Source organism: Myodes glareolus, chromosome 1 (genome assembly GCF_982192425.1).
Source record: "Myodes glareolus chromosome 1, mMyoGla1.1, whole genome shotgun sequence".
NCBI lineage: Eukaryota > Metazoa > Chordata > Mammalia > Rodentia > Cricetidae > Myodes > Myodes glareolus.
The window spans coordinates 24,371,289-24,392,600 of NC_142026.1; the positions used below are offsets into that span (position 1 = coordinate 24,371,289).

The window sequence follows — 21,312 nt, forward strand, 5'->3', positions numbered from 1 at the left end:
GTGGCTGCTGCTCCCGGACCCGCGGTAAGGTGCTTGCCTTGGGATCTCCCAAGGACAGCCTCGTAGGCCGGGCCAGGCGGTTGTTGGTTTGTGCAGCTGTGTCTACCTTTCGAGGCAGATGGGGTTGCAAGACATGGTGGTGGGGATGCGTGAGGCCAGACTCTGGTCTAGCCCCACAGTAACCCCCACCCAAGCTGTCACTGCTGGTAGAAGAGGAAGAATCTTCTGCAGTTGCAGCGTAGAGAAGGCGTCCAGAGCTGGAAGAGAGACGAAGATGCTGGTGCCTGGCACCCTCCTCTGGCTCCCCAGGGCGTTGGGTGTGCTTAAAAGACCTTGGCAATGAGTAGTAGGAGAGGACTGGCTTGTGCTGGGGATCGTCGGGACCGTAGTAGCATTCCGAGGGGCTGCTGGTGTTGGAGTCTCCCACCGGTGACATGTTCATATAGTCGCCTGTGCAAGGCAAGAGCTTGCCGCCAGCACCCTCAGCAGGGGCTTTGGAATGAGGCAGGGCATGAGGATGGTGCCCCCCTACTCCATTTGTCCACGGCTTCCCATAGCTGCTCCCAGACGGGGCGGCACTGCTGCTGCTGCTGGAGCCGCCACCAATGTCAGGGGAACAACTGCCACTGGGAGACATCATCATGTAGCCATTGGGGTCCACTCTCTGAGGGTGGCGTCGGATAGGGTTGATGATCTGCTGTGGGGCGGATACACTTTTGGGGCTCATGGGCATATAGTCCCCATTTCCTTTACGGTTGCTGGGCACTGGAGCCACCCCTGGAGACATGGGCATGTAGCCGTCATCGGTGTGCAGGGTGGAAGTGTCAGGACGGTGGTGGCCCCCACGACGCTCCAAGGGGTGCATCTCTAGACCCTCTTCGGGATAGGAGTGGGTGGGCACGAAGGCGGAATGCCGGTAGCTGGGCAGTCGGCCTCCACTGCCACCTCCTGGTGGGTAGGCAGCGGGCATCATCTCCGTATACTCCTCAATAGAAGCCACAGAAGACTGTGAAGGGGTCTTCTGATGGGAGATGGTAGGGGACGTGCCTGCGGAGTGAGTTCTCTTCCGAAACCGGTTATCCAGATCTGCTGCGCTGGTGGCTTCATCCCCAGTCAATGCCGGGCTTGTTCCCAAGTTAGCACCGGGGATGTAGCGATGGCCATTACCACCCCTAGACAAAATGTAATGACCATTGGGAGCAGTCAAGGTGGAGGCTCCCTTGCCACCCATGCAGATATAGTTGCTCAGCTCTTCCTCACCCCTGGCTGGTGGGGTGTGACCCAGGGAATCTGGGGTGACACTGCGGAAGGAACTTCGAAAATCGCACGGACTAGAACCATACTCATCAGAAGAGATGAAACCTCCATCACTGGGAGAACCGGACACCGAAGCACTGGAGCGCCTCGGGAAGAGACAGTCTGAGGTGGAGCCATGACCACTGGTGCTACTGGATGACAAACTGACTGGGCTGGTGGCTGAAGGGGAGCAGCGGGAAGAAGGCATAGGGATGGAGCGGCTGTGGTTGAGTGGGGGGTGAAGCCTGGAGCTGCCTCGATGCCGATGGGCGTGGGTCCTGTTGGTGCTAGGGCTCACAGGACTGCCATCCACTGATGCTGGACGGGACATGGTGCCTTCGCCATCGCTAGAGGCGCGCACCCGGAAGGAACCTGGCTTTCCACCCACCATGCTGGCAGGGGAGGTTGCAGTGATGCTCTCGGTGCGAGATCGGCGAGTCAGGCCCACCTGGCTGGGTGGAGGATTGTTGAGATGGTGCCTGCGAAGGGGAACACTGATAGGGTTGGAGCAACTGGATGAAGACTGGCTTTTGCTGCGCGGGCGAAACTCATCGCTCATGGCCCGCATGGCCTCTAGAATGGTCTCATGCATGTTCTGAGCTACCACGGAGTCATCCACTTGCATCCAGAACTCGCCAGGCCCTGTCACGGCGGAACGCCCCACCTCAATGAAGAAGAAGTTCTCGGAGTGGCCACAGCGTCTGATGTTCATTAGCTGAAGCACCACAGCCGCTGCCTCGGAGTTCAGCTTCACAAAGCTGATGGTCTTGCTGGTCAGGCAGAGACGGTAGATGCCAATCAGGTTCTTTGTCTGGCCCAGGCCCTTTGGTTTCAGGATAACCTGCCAGACCTCCTTGAACGCGGGACCTGGTCCCGTGTCATAGCTCAAGTCCTCCCCTGCTTCTCCGACGCCTGAGCTGCCGCTGCAACTACCACCGCAGCCTCCACCTCCAGCCCCGTCATGGTGGGCCTTTGCTCGATTATGCAGCTGCAGAAGCGCCTGGTACCAGCTGTCTTGCTCAGCCTCGCTATCCGCCGCAATGGCAAAGTGTTCGTCTCGGGTGTAGAGAGCCACCAGGTGCTTGTTCTTGGAGTCAGCCCGCTTGTTGATGTTGAAACAGCTCTCGAGGGGGATCGAGCGTTTGGGGGCGCTCGACTTATGCCGCCACTTCTTCTCGTTCTCATAGTACTCCAGGCGTGCCGGGCCCCCGGCCTCGCTGGCTGCCCGAAGCACGAAAAAGCGTTTGTGCATACTCTTGGGTTTGCGCAGGTAGCCCACCTTGCGCACGTCCGAGAAGCCATCGGTATCCGGAGGGCTCGCCATACTGCTGCGGAGCCGAGGGAGGTGCCGAAAAACTGGGTGGGGGGAGGCTTCGCGATGCGGCCCCGCACATGCACTCCGGGGCTGGAGAAAGCAGAAACCCTGATTCCGAAATCGTCGCTATTCCCGGCGCTGGGAAGGGGCAGCCGAAGGACGAGGTAGCTGCGCCAAGGAAGATTGCCCGACCCGAGTTTAAGGGCGTTTCATGCCCAGAGGGGAAGGCAGTGTGTCTAGGGTGAGTGCAGCCGCAATCTTCTGAGGACCAAGTCTCCCCCGAGTCTCCGCAGCAGAGAAGGAGCTAAGATGCATCCCTCACCGCCCCTGATCGAGTTCGGTGCAGGGAGGCAGAGGCGACCGAGGAGTTCCAGCTTGGCCCTTCAGGCGCGCGCGCCTTCCCTCCCGAGTTCCCCTCTGGAAGTAGCGATTCCCGAGGCAAATTAAATATCCTTGGGCAGGGGGAGGCGGGCTGCCAAGTCCCAACGTTGCACGGGGTTCTCCCTCCTCCTCCTTCTCCTCCTCCTCCTCCGCCTCCTCCCACCCTCCAACCGTCCCCGCCGCCACCAGCCGCCCAAATACCAGCTCAATCGCAGAGACCGCGGCGCTGCGGCTGTTGCTGCTGCTGCCGCCACCCGAGGACGCGTCCTCTGCAACCCGCACTCGAGCCCATCTCGGCGGGCGGGGAAAGTGGCTTTTCCACGCGCAACGCTACTGGGCAGCCAGGGGAACAGGGGACGGTCCAGAGGGACAGACTCATCACTGCCCCAAGCTCCAGTCCGCGAGGGAGGAGGGGAGGGGGCGGGGGGGGGGAGGCGGCGGGGAGGGAGGTTTGGGAAGAGATGGGGGGGAAGACGCCCGATCCTCCGGAGGCGCAGCCGCCGCAGTTACTTCTCTCCTCCCTCCTCCTCCTCCTCGGAGAGTTGCCGAGAGCCCCAACCAAAACAAGCGGCGGCGGCGTCTGGCACCGCGCGCCGGCCCCCTCTGACCGCGCCGCCGTCTCACTCCCGAGGAGCAAAACACGTGACGGAGCCTCTGCTCTCTGCAGTCGGGCCGCGGCCGGGAGGCTCCAGGCAGGGTCTCTCCCTCTCTCTCCTCGTTCTACATTCCCGGCCGAGCCCGCCCCGCTCCCGCCCCTCTCCACCCCCTGGCCGTGCCGCAGAGGCGCCCGCGCCGGGCCTTTGCTGCAGCGCTCAGGCAGCGCCCCTGCGTGGCCGCTAGAGCCCTGGGCACTGCGCCTCCTTTGCCCGTGCCACCCATGGCGCCCCCGGCCCGCAGGAATCCCCGCGGCGGGAGGGCGGGCGTGTTTGGGTGGCTACCGGAAAGCAGGAGGGGAGTCTGGGAAAACGGGAGGGGGCGATCTGGGGAAGACGCAGGAGTGAGGGTGGGGGCAGTTGGGGGGGTGCACTGCGGCTACAGAGCCCCGAGTGAGAAGGCTGGGGAGGAAGGGATCCGGATGACCCGCAGCCTCTCACACAGGTAAAAGCGACCCCTGGGAGTCAGCTGGATGTTGGTTTCTAGGTAAGAGCCCTGGGGAGAGCTACATTTTTGAAAGATTTTCTAAAGGACTTCTAGGCCAGCCTTCCACCTGGAATCTCCGGATGGGCTGCGGTGAAGCACCTGGAAGGAACACAGAGGGATGCCCAAGGACAACGACTGTTGCTGGTTTAGGGTCTCTCGGAATCAAGAACGGGGATCTCACGCCTGGCACTATTGAGATTAGCAACTGATCAGTTAGGGAAGTAATAAGATGTAAATGTCACAATTTCATTCCCTTCGTGCAGGTGAACTGGAATTAATACTTATGGATTAGGGCAAAGGATGGGAGTGAAAGAAACCTGACACCCCTTACCTTGTTCTCAAGTCTATCTGCAATTTAAAAAAAAAAGATGGTAATGACGTTCAAAGAGTTCCTAAATTGCCATCCCTCCATATTATGTGTACATATTATCAAATGTTTGTTTCATAGTTTCCACGCACAGTGGACGACCCAGTAAATTCTTAACCTTGATCACAAGGATAAACTGCTAGGTTGTACAGGAAAAAATGGGTACTTCTTGATGAAAACGGGTCAGCAGCCTAGTTGCAAAGCCTGTTACTCAGCCTCGCCATAAACAGACACTCCCCAAAGTTTTTATTTTATTTTATTTTTTAAGGTGACCTATAAATCGAGCAGAATGTCCCTGTCTTGCCCAACTGGCATGAAAGACCTACAAAGGTGACGTTGGTCCCTTGCTTAAAGCCATCCCACATTAGCCCTGGGCGGTTCTGGGTTTCCACCTCCTTTTTTTATTTTTTTTCCGTCAGGAACCCCCTCAGCCTCCAGCTCTCTGGTACTGCAGAATGTTCGCAGAGAGACGCAGCAGTAAAGGTGCTGGGCATGCTCAATCCACTAGACCGCCTGGCCTGAAGTGTGTGTGTGTGTGTGTGTGTGTGTGTGTGTGTGTGTGCGCGCGCGCGCGCGCGCGAGGGAGGGGGGTCAAGGGCGGGGGGGGTAGCGCGCCTCAGCCTAATGTGGGGCGAAAGGCGGGGTGAGTTTCTTGGGGCAGCCTACTGATTGGTGGAGCTGCCTGTCCTTCCCGTCTTGCACAGATGCAGTAGAGGGGAGAGAGGGTACCTGCGCCATTCAGAGGCTTGCGGTAATTGAATTGGGATATCCCGCATCTGCAGATGCCGTCTCCTCACGAAAGCCTGGGAGCCTCCGGTTTCTCTTTGCACCCTGTTCTTCACCACACAGGTTCTTGTCAACCTGTCTAATGTATTATCTGGGTACACATGTTGAATTGAAAGTCCTCCCTTTTTCCCTCTGACAGTTTGGTGATGCGGGCACAAGTGCCCACTACCGCAAGGCTATAAATAGCAAGTAATTTGGAAGCAGTACCAAGGCAGCAATGGCAGGAATCGGATTCTGAAGGTTGAAGGGGGAGGGGAGGATGTGAAGTAGAGACGCCTGAAGTTAGTGTAACAGTGTAACCCTGGGAGGTTTGTCCAAGCCCCACCCACCCACCAAAGAAACAAATAAGAAAGATAATAAACAGCTGTTTGACAGCAAGATCTAGATTGGGCCAAAAGGCCTTTTATAGGAGGGGGCTTGTGGCTCGCATTTTGTAGTAAAACACTTCAATTCGTAGACTTTCATTTTTAAAAAAAGTATATTCTTCCTCCCTCCATCCCCAAACAAGATCAAACAAAACTAGAGAGGGGGGAAAAGGATGGTACTCTTATGAGGAAAATATACTACTTTCTCAAAAAAAGGGACAACCGAAAGAACACCTTATTTTGGAAAATTTTTACAAGTCATCTTCCCAAAAGGTTAGGGCTTTGATGATATGAAAGTAATTGTTATTATGGCTGAAAATAAAGCAGAACAGCTACCTTGTGGTGTCCAAAGACCTGGGTTGGATCCCCAGTCACACACACACTTACACACACACACACACACACACACACACACACACACGAGTTTTACTGCCAATCTTTAAGAAGTTAGTATTTAAATTGCAATACAAGAAGTTCAGTTTTGTACGTCTTTTAATTCGTGGGTTAATATAACTCTGGAAATGCAAATTCACATCTGATTCCTGTGAATATACAGCAGAGGAAAGGAGGCTTTGTGGAATCTGATTGAAGCCGTGCTGAGCAGATACATGTACTATCCTGTCAGTCTTGTGTATTGCAATGAACTCCTCTCTATGAAAAATTTACACCTAACAGGAAAATTCAGATTGGGCAGGCAACTGATTATCAAAATAAGTTACTCAATACTGCCATCTCTAGGACAGTTAGAGACCACTTGTGAAAAGAATAAAGGAAAATTACACTTTTAAACATTGACTAGCAATATTGTCAAAACTAAATTGGCATATTGATGTCTTGAATACAGTCATGATTGTGGGAATTAAATTTTACGTGTCTTTGGTGCATATTTGATTAATATATCTACAATTACCCTTAAAGTGGGAAAATGGCATGTGTGTGAAGTTATCAAGAGAATCAAAAAAATGCCCAAGTTATTGCATATAAATTAAGTAACAGTGAAGATATTACACCTCATTTGGAAACTATTGAATCATTTTATATGAACACCTTTATGTCAGCAGACATGCTGATGGGTCAGCACTAGAGAAACCATTGGAATCTCAGAATTCATTTTGGCAATTTGAGAAAATGCTGGAAAGAAAATGAAAATTTGTGGTTTTTTTTTACTGTGGGACTATTATTATTTTAATATACATGCTTAGTTACATGTATATTAACTTTTTTCCTCCTCTGCAAAAGTGATCCAAAAATACGAGACAGATTCTTACAGCTTTAGTATCAAAATATCAAATATACAAAATAACTGGTATACAAAAGGTGTGTGTACATGCACACATGCTAAATATCAAGTACCTGACATTTACTCAAGCAGCAGAACCCAAGTAGATGAAAACTCTTCCTCCATGGAGGAGAGGAGCCATAATCTTAAACTCCAAGGATGGTTACAACTCATGAAGTGATTAGCAGATTCTTCCCCTCATTCCATTTCTTGGGACATCTACTTGTGTGTCCAGCATTAGACCAGGTATTGAGTTCTTTGAACAAAATGACCTGTCTGTACAGCAGCAGGCACTGGTGCCTAAGATCACATAGCAAGCAATTGCCTTCTGACTGATAAGGTATCATGTGTAGACAGTGTATTCTACAGAGATGCCTCTACCATTGATAACTTCCCCTCTTGTCAGTAAACTCTTCCATCCTTTTGGATTATAAAAGATCATTAAAAGTGAGCTGAAAAGTCACATTTGGCCTCAGAATCTGCTAGATTAGGGTTTCTCTGACCCAAGAATATTCTTAAAATGAAGGTCCTACTTCACAAGGTTCAGGAAGGGAGGCAAAGGACCTGTGTTTCAACATGTTCCCTGTGCGGCTGATTCCATGGAGTTCTAATGCTGATGACTGACTGAAAAGCATACGAGTAAGGTGCATGAAGTACAAGCAGAGGACTTCTCTATTCAGTCACACCTATCAAGCACGGAGAGTTGTTCTCTCCAAGGCGTAATTAATACACTGCAGATTTCTGACCTCATCCAAGCCCCAAACCAACATGTCATAGTTAAAAAAAAAAAATTCTCTCATCTAAAGTCGTATTGCAAGAGACTCCTACTTACCCACAATTTTAAGCAATATTGGCTTATGCACAATGCACAGAAAGGAATTTTTTAATTAGGTGCTATGGAATTAAATGAACATACAGCTTACCTATTAAAGGTCTCTATCTGTGGGCTGTTCACTACAGCTGGGCAGAGCAGGCAATAACCCACGCTTGGGTGCATCTCACAGAAGCTTTGAGAAAAATCAATTACTGGCAATCAGCTGCTGAGAATCCATCTCTGCTCTCAGACTGGATTTCACACTGTATCCGGGGGAATTCAGAGAGTAAAATGCGTTGAGCGCTAACCCAAGATTTCAGAAACGTACTAATCCCCTCAACAGTGCCCAAACTTTTATCATTTGGGGTATATAAGCACATGAAGTGAACACATGGATGAAATCAGAGGAAAGCGGAGCAAAGAGAAAGCTCAAGGCCACAATTAAATGCTTCCATTTCAGAAAATGTACTGATTGGCCCATTTTCATTTTCATTGCACCTTTTCTAAACCTGTACTTGATCATCCGTGTATGTGCGTGTGCCTGGGTGCATGCAGATACCCCGGGAGGTCAGAAGAGGATATCACACCCCAGGAGCTGAAGCTACAGATCCTTGTGAGCCACCATATGGATGCTGGGTACTGAACGCCCGTCCTCTGTAAGGGCAGCAAATGCTCTGGTCACAGTCATCTCTCCAGCCATTTTGTGCTTCTTTATTTCTAACTATATTTTAATTTCCTTTGCAGTTGTCTTTAGTACAGACTGGGAGTTTGCCACAAACTGGGGGTTTGTATAGCCAAGATAGGGTCACTCCTTTGGCTATTGGGGTGGGATGGGGTCACAAGGGCTCAGGGCTGGAAACTGAACCCAGAGTCTCCTGCTGGCTAAGCTGATGCCCTACCGCTGAGCTTTATCTCAGCCTTCTTGTAGGTCTGTGCTGTGAAACAGGGTCTCAGTGAGGTTCCCTGTTGGCCCTGAACATATTGCAGCCCTGGCAAAATTTTGGTTTGCATTCTCTCTGCCTCAACCTCCCCAGTAGCTGGGATTACCTGCAAGAACAGAACGTGAGGCCAGCTCCACTCAGTATCTTACCTTTTTCATTCTGCTACCGTGTGGTCGGCTAAAATCTGACACCCTAAACTGACTTTCAAACAGTTTGCTGAGTTTTCCTTCCATGTGCATTTTATCGATGGTGAATGCCTTGTGCCCTTTACTGTGTGGCCAGGGTCTATACACGCAGCTACCCTATGCAGTATCTTAAACTCACTTCCACACCCTTTTTCTCCCCACACTCTTGCCTGAACTCTAACGCTGGCAATTATATCTTCTTCTCTCTTGTTTGATATTTAAAAAAAAAATCAAAATTTCTCAAATTGGGGTTCATTACTGACTAAAGCTTAGAAATACTACTTTCTTTTGTCTATAAAGAAAGGAGCTCATGTGGACTCCAGGAATTGGAATTACGTTGCTACGGGAGGTAATGTCCACTATGGTTCTAGGCAGAGTCCCTGACATCAAGATTGCCTAGGGAGTTACTAAAATCAAAACTTGCTCCAGAAGTTGTGCCCCTCTTATGAGCCCACTCAAAGGTCACAGGGCTTCATAGCCACTGTACACATGTACCCTATTAGTCGAAGGAATCAAGCCCCCGGCAGAGAGAAGTGAGCCTAGGTCATAGTTTTGATGGAAGGAGCATTAAACAATTTGTAGCCACCTTTTTAAATTATTACAGATTGGAAGATATGGAGCAATAGAAAATGGGAGGGGGAGAACAATAAGAACCTCCAAGCTGAGGTAGCGAGTGCACATTTACACATGGGAGACTGATGTTGGAAAGACGAATCTGGGTTAAAAGATCATTAACTCTTAATTTTTCCAAGGTCAGTCATGGCTTGTTTATTAGTGTGAGAGGATTCAAAAACTGCTAAAAAACAAAAGAAAAAAAAAACACTTTCCCCTCAGCAGACTCTCCACTTTCCCTAATTTTTGGTTTCCTTTATGTCACATTAACCGACTCTGAAAGGAACACCAAGGTGTCATTCAGGACCGTGGACAGCATCAAGAAGGGGGCACTGCCAAATACCTTACTGCTGTGGGTGCGACACAGGATGATTCTAGGAGCATCACTCAATGCGAAGTGTGAGAGTGAGAAACGATGGACTCCCGACTTCCAGAAATCCGAAGGGATTCATTCCTCTAGACCTTTGGCTGGTGCTAGTTGACTCCTCCGTTGACAGTCAGAAGTGGTGATGACACCTGTACTCTCAGCACTCAGGAGACAGTGACCAGAGATCACTCTGGGGTTCAAGGCCACTCTCTCTGCTCAGGGCAACAGGGCTACATAGCAAGTTCTTGTCTCCAAATAAAACACAACTTCTCAACTGAATTCCATCTAACGACAGACAAGAGGCCACTGAAAGTGAAGAGTCACAAGTTGCCAGTTGAAGAATGTCCAGTTTTTGAAGTTCGCAGTTTATAATTTGGTACTATTTATGCGAAGTTTCACATTTTGGGAACTATGGAATACACCAGCCCACTAAGAGAGTTAAGTCACACCGAGAGAGGAGGCTTGACACTGGACGACTATAAAGCACATAGGCTCTGTCCCCAAATATCCAGAACTCTCCAGCAGCGTTTCAGTGATTATCTTCCCCATTCTTCACACTGTGGTGATATTTCGTTTATGTTTTAACAAGTAAAACGTGCCTGAAGATCAGAGTGCAAAGCTATGCCACTAGAGGCCAGGCAGTGTTGGCGCACACCTTTAATCCCAGGACTCGGGGGACAGAGGCAGATGGATCTCTGTTACGTCAAGACCAACCTGGGCTACCTGAGATTAAATCTGTCTAAAAGAGAAACAGAGCTCACACAAAGGTGATCCCAGCACTTGGGATCACTCCCCTTTAATCCCAGCACTAGGGAGGTGGAGACAGGAGTGATACGGCTGGACGAAGAAAGGAATATAAGGTGGAAGAAGTCAGAAGCTCGGTGCAGTCTGAGGTTTGAGGGAGACAGATGGAGTCAGGAGATGCAGTCTGAGGACAGGACTGCCCCTTCGGTCTGAGCATTGGTAAAGTAAAAGAACTCTCTCGTGGCTGGCTGCTCTGCTTCTCTGATCTTCAGAATTAACCCCTATATATGACTCTGGGTTTTTATTATTAAGACAAACTAGAATTTGTGTTACGCCACACATTTAAATTCCCCTTAATATTTAAATGTTGCTTGCAAGTGTGTGTGTGTGTGTGTGTGTGTGTGTGGTGTGTGTGTGGTGTGTGTACATCCGTAGGATTTAGACAAAACACTGAGAGTTCTAGGAAAGAGTAAAAGATAAGGAGGAATGAGTATGATATGGAGCTTCTAGAACCGTGAGAGAACTGGCTAAGGAAAATCCAGTGGTCCATATGAAATATACTTAAATATCTTCTTTCACTCTAGTGTGGCATACACTGTGTAAATTACTTCAGCCCCTTTAGATGGTAGTTGAAGATGAGCTACATAAATTTCCAATGCCTATTTCAAACTGATCCAGACGTTCCACTGATATGGGGGAAAAGAACTATACAGTGAATGCAGGAGAATATATACAAGGGTTATTTTGTCAGAGAGAATGGCTGGGAACAATATACCTGAACAGACCTTGCTAAATAATTTATGATGTGTCTCTTTAAGGCAATAGAATACAGTCATGAAAAATACTGTAGTTGATCTCTATGTGCTGGTATTGAGCAATCCACACAGAAAAAAGACAGGGTGCAGAACTGTGTTGCAAATGCTCCGTTTATGTTTTTATTAAATGCATGTGGGCTTTCATATATGTGAAAATATTATAGCCAAGCAAACAAGAACTCTTAGGAGCCATTCTTCTCCTAAGGAGCCCAACTTTTAAAAATATTTATATTTCATGTTTCTTTTTTAATGATATTGCTAGATTAGTATTTGTGTTAGGTTGCTTTATATGTAATCAAAATACAAAGCAAGATGAGGTTGGAGAGATGGGTCACTGGATGCTCTTCTAGAGGACACAGGCTTGATTCCCAATGCCCTGTAACAACTCACACAAAAACTTCTGAAACTCCGGTTCCAGGAGATCTGATGCCTCTCTGGTCTCCACGAACACCAGCCATGCTCATAGTGCACAGACATACATGCAGGCAAAACACCTATACATTTAAAATTTTTAAATTAAAAATCAAAACAAACAAAGCAGTGTTCTTAAACCAGTCCTTAAACTGCAGAGCATGAAAACCTTAAGGACAGTTAACGTTTGTTGAAGAATTTTTGTGTGGGTGAAGTTTTCAGCCCTGTATGCATATTACCTAATCCAATTTTCACAGCAGATTCAGGAGGCAGGCATCCTAAAGCTGCCAAAAGGACCACAGAAAAGGAAGGATACTGTGGTGCCAACATCTGTCTCAAAAAACCTTTACTTGGACCATTCTTCCCTTTTACTCCTCAGCTTAACTGATTTTGCCAGAATGAGCCTGGGAAAGAATTTTTGTGGATAGAAAACCAAATTTCCTAGCAATTCATTGGTAACATCAAGAAAGGATTATCTTGGGTGAGCATGATGGCCCAGCAGGTACAGATACTTGCAACCAAGACTGAGAAGCTGAATTCAAATCCCAGGCCCTGCATTCTGAAGGGCGGAAGAAAATGAAAATTGTCCTTATATTCTTCATGCTCCCTGTGGCACGTGCATCCCCTGGCCCAAATAAACACATGTAACTTTTATGAGTCATCTTAATACGTTTAGTAAAGCAATTCATAAAATACATTTTTTTCCTTCTGTACCTGGTACTTAGATCTGATATGCTGCTCTGCTTAAAGGAGAGGTAAGTGTTCAACAATTTGACTTTCTCCATTTTCTGATCTATTTTCTGAAGCATTACCTTTATGTTCATTTGTTCTCGAAGTGTAGCGTTTGACCAGCCCTCCCCCCCACCCGCGCACAACTTTTGTTAGGTGAATCATAAGCATCTTGAAAAGGGGCCGAAGAAAGGTCTAGGGATAGGCTTGTATAAATAATGGTAGAAAAGTCGAGAAAAACACGAGGCATTCCATGTTGCTGTAGTCTCATGCTGCTGCCAAAACACGTTCGCGCACGTGAAACAGTGTAAGCCCCTACCAACACCAACAAAGACACACTACCCTACAGTGCCACTCCCTTTGGGGGCCATTTTCTTTCAAACTACTAAAAGGGGTATTAGGCTTATACTTCCAGACCGCATTCTGCGAATGAGGAAGCCTAGGGCTAGAACTTAGGCAGGAACTTAAAAACAGGCTTCCTCCTATTCCATGTATTCGTACCTCTAGCCAGGGAACAAACCCGCTAACGTGGAAGTACATTAGGAGCCAAGGAGGATGCTGTTCTAAGTTTTAGGACACTGCTTATCAAAGCTCTGTTTTCATGCCTCTTTATAACATGTGCATGAGTCTTTTAGACATTATAATAAAGGTCTACAATTTGGGTAAGGGAGTAGACTAGACAAGAGGCTGGTCATACCCAGAAGTGTTCTTAATTAGTTTTCCCCTCCTGCTCTGTCTCCACTTCTATAACACAATGCTGACGGCCCAGGTAGGGTTGCCTTTACCAAGCATCTGCTTTCTGCTTGAAGCTGGATTCGGTAGCATTCTGCTGACTTGCAGGCTCCAATGCTTCTGACTCAGTGAGGGTTGTCATATCTGGCACTTGGTTTGATGTCAGCAAATGATCGTCTTTTCTCCTCCTTCCCTATGAACTTAGTATTTCTAAGGAGACTGTGCAATGCTCTCTTGCTGCCTTAGATGAGGCAGGGACAAATTTAATGTTACCTCACCTCTGCTAGGAAGAATTCAAGACCCATCGTTGTGGCCCAAAACCTATAGAATATTTGAGGATTCTAAATTGCAAGTCAGGTCACATTCACTAGAATTGTATGGAAATAATAGGAAGGAAAAAAATGTTCAAGATGTTTAAGAACTTATCAATTCATCTTCTGGAGAGAGTTACTTCAGAGTTCATAAATTGTTTTTGTCTAAAGATGCTTGGAATGGTTTAAGAACTAGCCTACTTATGATCTAGGCTAAGGGATTCAGTACTCTAAGATCTTAAACTGTTCTGCATACCCAAGATCTTGTTGTTTACAAGGTATGAAAACAAAATTAAAAAAAAAAGATCTAATGCCTTTTCCTGACCTCAAGTGGTTTTAAATGATGGGTTTGTATTTTGACTTTTTTTTTTCCAGAAGCAAAGATAACAACTTACACCTCATTTGTGGTTTCTCCCTGACACTAAAATGCATATATAGCTCTTTGTGAAAATGCCGGTCATTATTGCTCTCACCTTCATGGTGCTTCTTTGTTTTGTGTAAGAGTGTGCCATGAACTATATACTCTTAATAGCACATTTACTCACTGAGGTTAAAACCAGGCAGGCAGAGGTGAGGGGTTATGTTATTTGTAGATGGATTCATTTGGGTCAATGCCTTATAACAAATTTCCAAAAGCTAAAAATTACCCTGGTTATTGACTTAACTAAAATGCCTAGTAGGCTAAAGTAAATGATTGCTCAGTTCCTTCACAGACAGTGGATCTGGTTGGCCTCGTTGACAGTGTTCTAATTAATGCATAATAGTCCATCAAAAATTACTTACTGGGCACCGATCAGGTACATTACACTAATACTCAGTAGGGAGCCTGGGGAAACAACCCTGGAAGGGATTAACTAAATGAAGACATAAACTGAAACCATAAACTAGACGCTAATGAGGGAGACATTTGTCTTTATAAAGTGTCAACCTGTACCTGCAGAACTGGGTGACCCAAATGCAATTATGCTCAGGATCACCCAGCCAAGCATAGATCTGGAAGATCCAAATTTTACTCCTTTTAAAAACTGAGGCCATTTCTTCCTGGAAGAATTGGAAAGAAACAAGAGTTAATGGTGGAAGTGAAATTACTATAGCATGCTCTCCATGGAGAAATTCTCCTAATGTCTGTGTTAGAATCCCTTGGTGACAACATGGACGATTTCAGCTTGCTAGGACTCACATGAGACCAAATACACACAAATGCAGCATGTGCATTTTAAGGGAATTCTGCTGTAGCAGGCAGGGAGCACTTCATACGCTGGGAAAGATTTTGTGGTTTTGCACGGAACCCTAAACCTTTCCTGTGTGTCTTGGTTCAATGTGGCAAGTGCATCTGTTATGGTGTCTAAACATTAGTTCAGAAGTTTTAGAATGATTAGGCATTCATTCCATGACTATCATGTCTTATTTCATGAAATCAGAACTTGCAAACTGGTGGCTTGCTGATGGCATGCACTTGAGCAATTGGTGATCTTTTTAAGTGAGTTAAATAATATTTTAATTAGATGTTAACATTAAACATCTGTTTAATGTGATGATACATCAAAAATATGATAGTATTGCTCCCCTTTTTCACAACTTAGGGACAATATGTTAAGTGAAATAAGCCAGACACAGGAAGGCAAGTATCACATGTTCTCCATAAAAATGCTAACACAGAAAATAGTGGTCACAGCGATTGGGGGCCATAGGGGTGGAAGGAAGATGGCAGAATATGACAAATACAGATTGTAAGATGTATGCAAGTAGCCACACTAAACCCCATTAGTATACGCAATTAGTGTGTGCTAATAAATAATAATAGGATCAGCATTGGCCCCAGGTGTCCGTCTGGCCTTGGTCAGCTAAAAGAGAAAAGCAGCTGCCCCTTCTAATGGTCAGTTTCCCACCATCTTCCTGACACCATGGTCAAGTGTCAGGTACCATTTGTCACCACGACGCTTTCTTGCAGCTGGCCCACTCGACTCATTTATATCTCCTGCCCAGATCCTCTAGGCGCTTGAGTTTACGACCCCTGTCTTAAAAGTACTTCCAAACCGATTGCATTTGAGCAGTATTTGGTGATGAAGACAGATATTCCACAGTCGGACTTGTCCTACTGCATTCCCCTGGGGCTCCCCTTTCTGTGCTCCTGGGCAGACTCTGGACTAATTCATTTAAAGAATGCTCATTCATCAAAAGGAAGCCCAATCTAACTCCAGCCTTTCTAGCAGGCTGCGCAATTTGCCTCATCTAATTGAGGTGCGCCATGCTTTACTTCACATTTCCACGGCAAAAGAAAGAACATTGCTCCCAGAGACAGATGTCTTATAAGAGATGGCGATTTACAAACTTCTTATCAAAATGAAGTACTTAAAAATCACTCTGAAAAAAAAATCATACTTGGATAATCCTGTGTCAGCGCAGGCTCATTGTTTATAGTCCATGTGATAGGGTTAATAATGGCAGAGACTGTGTAGGAGAGGATGGAGTCCATGTGATGTCTTCTGCTGAAACCGATCTAAAAATCAAAGCGGAAAGTTTGCTTTAAATCCATCACAGGCAGGTAATAGCCCAAGAATATATCATCCAATGGGTCCTATGTTTCTCCCGTTCCATAAAAATATAAATAGCCAATATTTCATATTTCTCAGTAGTGCCTTGAAAGCCCGAATACAGCCTTTCCCCCAAAATAAAATGAAACCTGACCCCGAGAAACAAGCCTTTCCTCTTATTCTCTTTACTTCTTTGACTATATGCATTGAAAATAAACCTCAAGACAACTGGAGGCACAAGACTATAAATGTAATATCAAGTTGAGGTTTGTGTTTGAAATGACCTCTTCCGATGCTATTTTTTCTCCTGTAATTCACATCTACCTACTGGCTAGGGAAAGCCGACAATCTGTGCGTGACTCATGATGACTCATTGGGTTTGGAGGCTAGAGAGGTGTCTTGGCAGGTGAGAGTGTTCAGTGTGCAGGCACGGGGCCCTGAGTTAGCATCCCCTGTGCCCATGGCTGTGTGTATGACTATAACCCCAGCGCTGGAGGAAGGGCAGACTGAATATTACTGGGGCTTTCTGGGTACTAGACTGGCTCCAGGTTCAATGAGAGACTCTGTCTCAAGGGAATAAGGTGGAGTAATAGAACAAGACATCCAGCAGCATCATCTGGCCTCTGTGTTTGCATGGGTGCATGTACCCACACGTACGCATGCCTACATCACACATATGGACCTCATACCACACACACACACACAGACACACACACACACACATACACATACACACAAAGAAAATTTTTTTTATGTTTCCACATTTTTGGCTATATGAACTTGAAGTAGTATGCTTCTGGCCTCCTTTTTTGTGTATAAAAATGTACTGGCTATTCCACATCATTGCTACAGTACGAGGATACATACAGTGTGGTGACAGAGCACATGGCGAAGGACAGCCTTTGTCGTGACTGATCAGGGCACTTTGCTTCCTGTGCTGAGACCAAGGCACCCTAAGAGAAGGCTCTTTAGGAATGGAAGTGGTGAACTCCTGTTTCCATCCTTTCCGTTAAGCAGGTTTATTCACCCAACAGACAACAAGGAAAGCGAATTTTGGTTTTCCACAACCAAAGTATTTAAGCTAACTGTTAATCACTGCTCTTGCCCAAGATTTCATCTTGCTTGTATTTCTCAAGTATATGTGCGAAAGAATTCCACAGAAAAGGAACTGTTTATATTTGAACTTTTCCCTTTGAAGGCCATATTGGAAAAGTTACTAAGATTAAAAAAAAAAGAGAGGAGGTGTCCGTTGGTGTGTGGAAGAATAATGTTGAAGGAATGTGGTCTGGACCTGGCCCGGGGAGCTGAGCAAACAGCATCTCTGTCATTAGTTATTCTCTCTGCCATTGTCACTTGAGCGCTCAGATTTTGTTGGTTTTTGTTTTATCCCCTTAAGACAGAAAGCTGAATATGAACGGTGAGAAGGTTGCTCTGGCAGTTTGTATGTGTGGGCCCTTAGGATGGATCAGGCATGGGGCTTTCCTAGCAGGTGTTCCCTGTGCTTTCCCTCAGCGGATCCTGACAAAAACCCACAGAGAAACAACAGCAGACAAGTCCCGAGGCTGCCACCGAGGGGCCTGGAGCTTTTCTGACTTTAAGCCACTTACTAATGCAGTTGGGACTGGGAGTGTTTTTCACATTCTTTAAAATCAGCAAATGAACCTTTTTGGTAACTTCCTACCACATTAAAAAAAAAAACTGTTTGAGGCCAGTATCGTTTACAGAGCAAGTTCCAAGACAGCCGGGACTGCATAGTGAAACCTTCTATGGAAAAACCATAAATAAATAGACAAACAAACAAATAAATATTAAAAATTAGGAATAAAACAAAACCATGTTTACATTTTCTTTGGCTCAGTAACTCTTACTTTTAGTCATACTTTAATATATTAACCTTTTCTTCTCTAGAATACTGTTCATTTTTCTTTTGGATGTTAGGAACCTAAAATTGAAAATGAACTTTAGAAATAATTTAATGCTATTCCATCACTTTTTGGTGGAGAATGTTATATTTCAGAGCTTACATTGGGGTATAAAGCTCATGATAGAGATGAAAATCACACTTTTTTACTTTACAGCTTTCTGTTTTTTCTTACTCAATGTATGACAAAAGCATTAGAAACAGAAACTTCTGTTAGGCCCACAAATGGCTTTCCAGCTTTGTGTGACATCAATTTCTACCCAGCCTGTTACAGACAGACCAGCCATAGCTCCTTCCAAGCTCTGCCTACTCATTCTCTGATAATTGTTTCTTTTGTTTGTTTATTTGGCTTATATTGTAGCCATTCAATTAATTAAATTTAAGGTTCTTGATATTTCTTAATAAAATTTAATTGTGTTGGGAGCCTTACTCTTTCATGCATATGAAAAAAATGCTTAAGAGTCATGTCAGCAGCTTAAATCAAAGGGTCTGTTATATGTTGAATGTGTGTGTGCTTCCAAACTCATATGCTGAAAGCTAATATAGGATGTATTGGCATTAAGAGATGGTACTGGGTTATAAGGATGATGTAGTTGGCGTTTTCTTAGGGCTCCCAAATAAAGACATGGAGACTTATTATTAATTATGAATGCTTAGTATTAGCTTAAGCTTGTCCCACTAGCTCTTTAACTTAATTTACCTGTTTCTACTCATCTATGTTTTGCCTTGGGGCTTTTTACCTTTCTTTCATTCTGTATGTCCTACTTTCTTGCTTCCCCTATGTCTGGCTGGCTGGAACATGGTGTCTTCCTATTATTTTCTTTTTCCTTTTTCCTGTAATTCAAATTCCTTCTACTTACACTCCCTGCCCTGAAGTTTCCCCCATTCCTATTGGCCATTCAGCTTTATATTAGACCAATTAGGTGCCTTAGGTAAGTAAGGTAAAACAGTAGCACATGTTTATATAATTAGACAACTGTAACACATCTTTACATAGTTAAATAAATATTCCACAACATAAACAATGTAACACATCTTTACATAAATTATATTCTGCAACATAAACAAATGCAACAATCTTTGTACAGTAAAATATTCTGGAACAAGATGGAGACTTATGAATAGAATCAGAGCCCTTATGATAAAGGCCAGAGTGAGGTTTGTTCTGCTCCTACTTCTGACCTTCTTCATGAGGGGACATGATACCTTCTACATGGGTATCAAGGACGATCCAGAAAGCTTTTTGCTCCCCAGTCATCAGATCAGTTGGGAACTTGCTCTTGAAATCCCAGCTTACAGGAACATTACCAATAAGTTTCTGCTGCCTAGAAATTACCTAATCTATAGTATTCAGTTAAGGCATCACAGACGACCTAAAATAGAGTCAGTCTGCATGCCATTTCAGAATTCCAGTTTACGTTCTACTTGGCATTTGGATGTATACTGTGGAACAGCTAGCTACACTTCCTGGGGACCGAGCCCCAGGGCAGCTGGATGTGGGCAACTTAAGGATAAAGTAATACATTGCATTTACCTTGCAAGAATAACTTTTTTTTCTTAAAACACATCCTTGTTATTTGAAAAACAATCACACTTGTACACAAAACAACATATTGTCTGCAAAATACCTTAAAATGAACTGGGAAAGGTATACACATGTACATACTTGCCATCAACTGTTCCTCTCTCCCCCTTCTCTTATTCCTCTCTTCTCCTTCTTTACCATTAGTCCCAACAGAAGCCATGGAGCACTTTCAACACTGCTGCTTATGCGTTTCCTCTGCCAAAAAATCCAACTGGTTGCTGTGAAATTCTCCTGCCCACAAAGTCCTGGGGCGTGGATGCTGTATTTATCTGGGTTCTTTGCAGCCCTAAAAATGGAGTAGTCTTTATTCTGGGTTCCAGTGCCTAGCTCTCCATTTTCTCTGAGGCTGCAACATAATATATTTAATTTCTATATTGTACCAATACTATGATCAAAATCATGTAATCAATCTCTGAAAGATTGTCAATTCTTCTTATAGCTCCTGTCTCCCGAGCCCCACTGGTACTGTCCTTACAGCTCCATTCACAGCAATCTAGGTCTTTAATTTTCCCAACCAGCCCCTCTAAATTAACTATTAGTTACAAATCCTTTCCTACAGCTTCGGGTATTTGTTAGAGCTTTTTGCTCTACCAGCACCATTTCTTCCACTCTCCATTGAAGCTTTGCCACCTGATGGTGTTGATAGGACATTGTCCATCAGTCACTTCCACAGAGCACCCAGTCAAACTTCCCAGGGATACCCTTGGACTAACAGATTCTATGCTGTACTATTCTCTGGAGAGAACAAGACGGAGAGTGAGGCTTATTTATCTTCAATGGTGGGAGGAGATGACTCCCTAAGGGAAAAATATAATTCATGATGTGAATAAAATTTTCTTTGTTTAGTGCCCAATCTGTTTATGGTATGATTAGAAATTAGAAAATGCTTGATATATAAACAGGAGTTTAAGCATTAAATTTTTAAGTATGTTAAAATACTTGCACAAATTATTTTACTGTTATCACAATCACCTCAGCTTCATTAGATTAATCGAGAGTTGATTAGTAAATTGATATGCAATTACAATAGTGTCCATAATCACGTTGGGATAATTAACTACCATAGGTCTTCTTGTAAATGCAATGTTCTACGTGTTTGAGCCACACTTTATTACTGATAAGATCTTTCTCATTGACTGTAGATTAACTCAGTCATGATGGATTTTAATTATATTATAATCTTCGAAGACAATAAAAAACCATTTGAGGTCTAAGACGCACATTTTCATGTAAAGACCAAAGAAAAGATCATTATAACAATTTCTAAAACATGCTAATAGGCTGAATCCCATTATTAAATGGCATTTTCCCAACTATGATTTAATAGTCGTTTAAATATATAGTCTATAGATTTCCCACTCTTCTCACATGTCAATTTCCTATTTCATTTAGTCTGGGATGTTGGAGATGCTAGGAATATAGACTGTCTGCCAAGGAGAGCTATAGGTACACAGTGAAGCCAGCTCTACAAAGAGCACATTGCAGGCTGCAGGGTCATGGGCTGGGGGCTATTCTGGGTCACTTGGTGCTCAGATCATTTTACCACATGCTTCAATGAAGACATGCAGCTTCAGCAAAAAGTGTCTCCCTCACCGGACTTCGGTCTTGCTTTAGTCTAATCTCGCTAGGTCTAGTCCTCCCCTTTGGAACATAAATATTTACTTTGTGTTTACTGGAAGCAT

At 45.2% G+C, this 21,312-nt stretch overlaps 1 protein-coding gene across 1 annotated transcript in view; it reads right to left on the bottom strand.

Annotated features, from left to right (window-relative positions):
* Irs1 (insulin receptor substrate 1) overlaps positions 1-3,675 on the bottom strand; it is a 61,087-nt gene extending 57,412 nt beyond the window's left edge. Inside the window, exon 1 of the mRNA XM_048458958.3 lies at positions 1-3,675. This exon is cut by the window's left edge and continues 1,106 nt beyond it. Coding sequence (XP_048314915.3) covers positions 1-2,620 — 2,620 coding nt within the window. The 5' untranslated portion in view covers positions 2,621-3,675.
* Between the last annotated feature and the right edge of the window lie 17,637 nt (positions 3,676-21,312).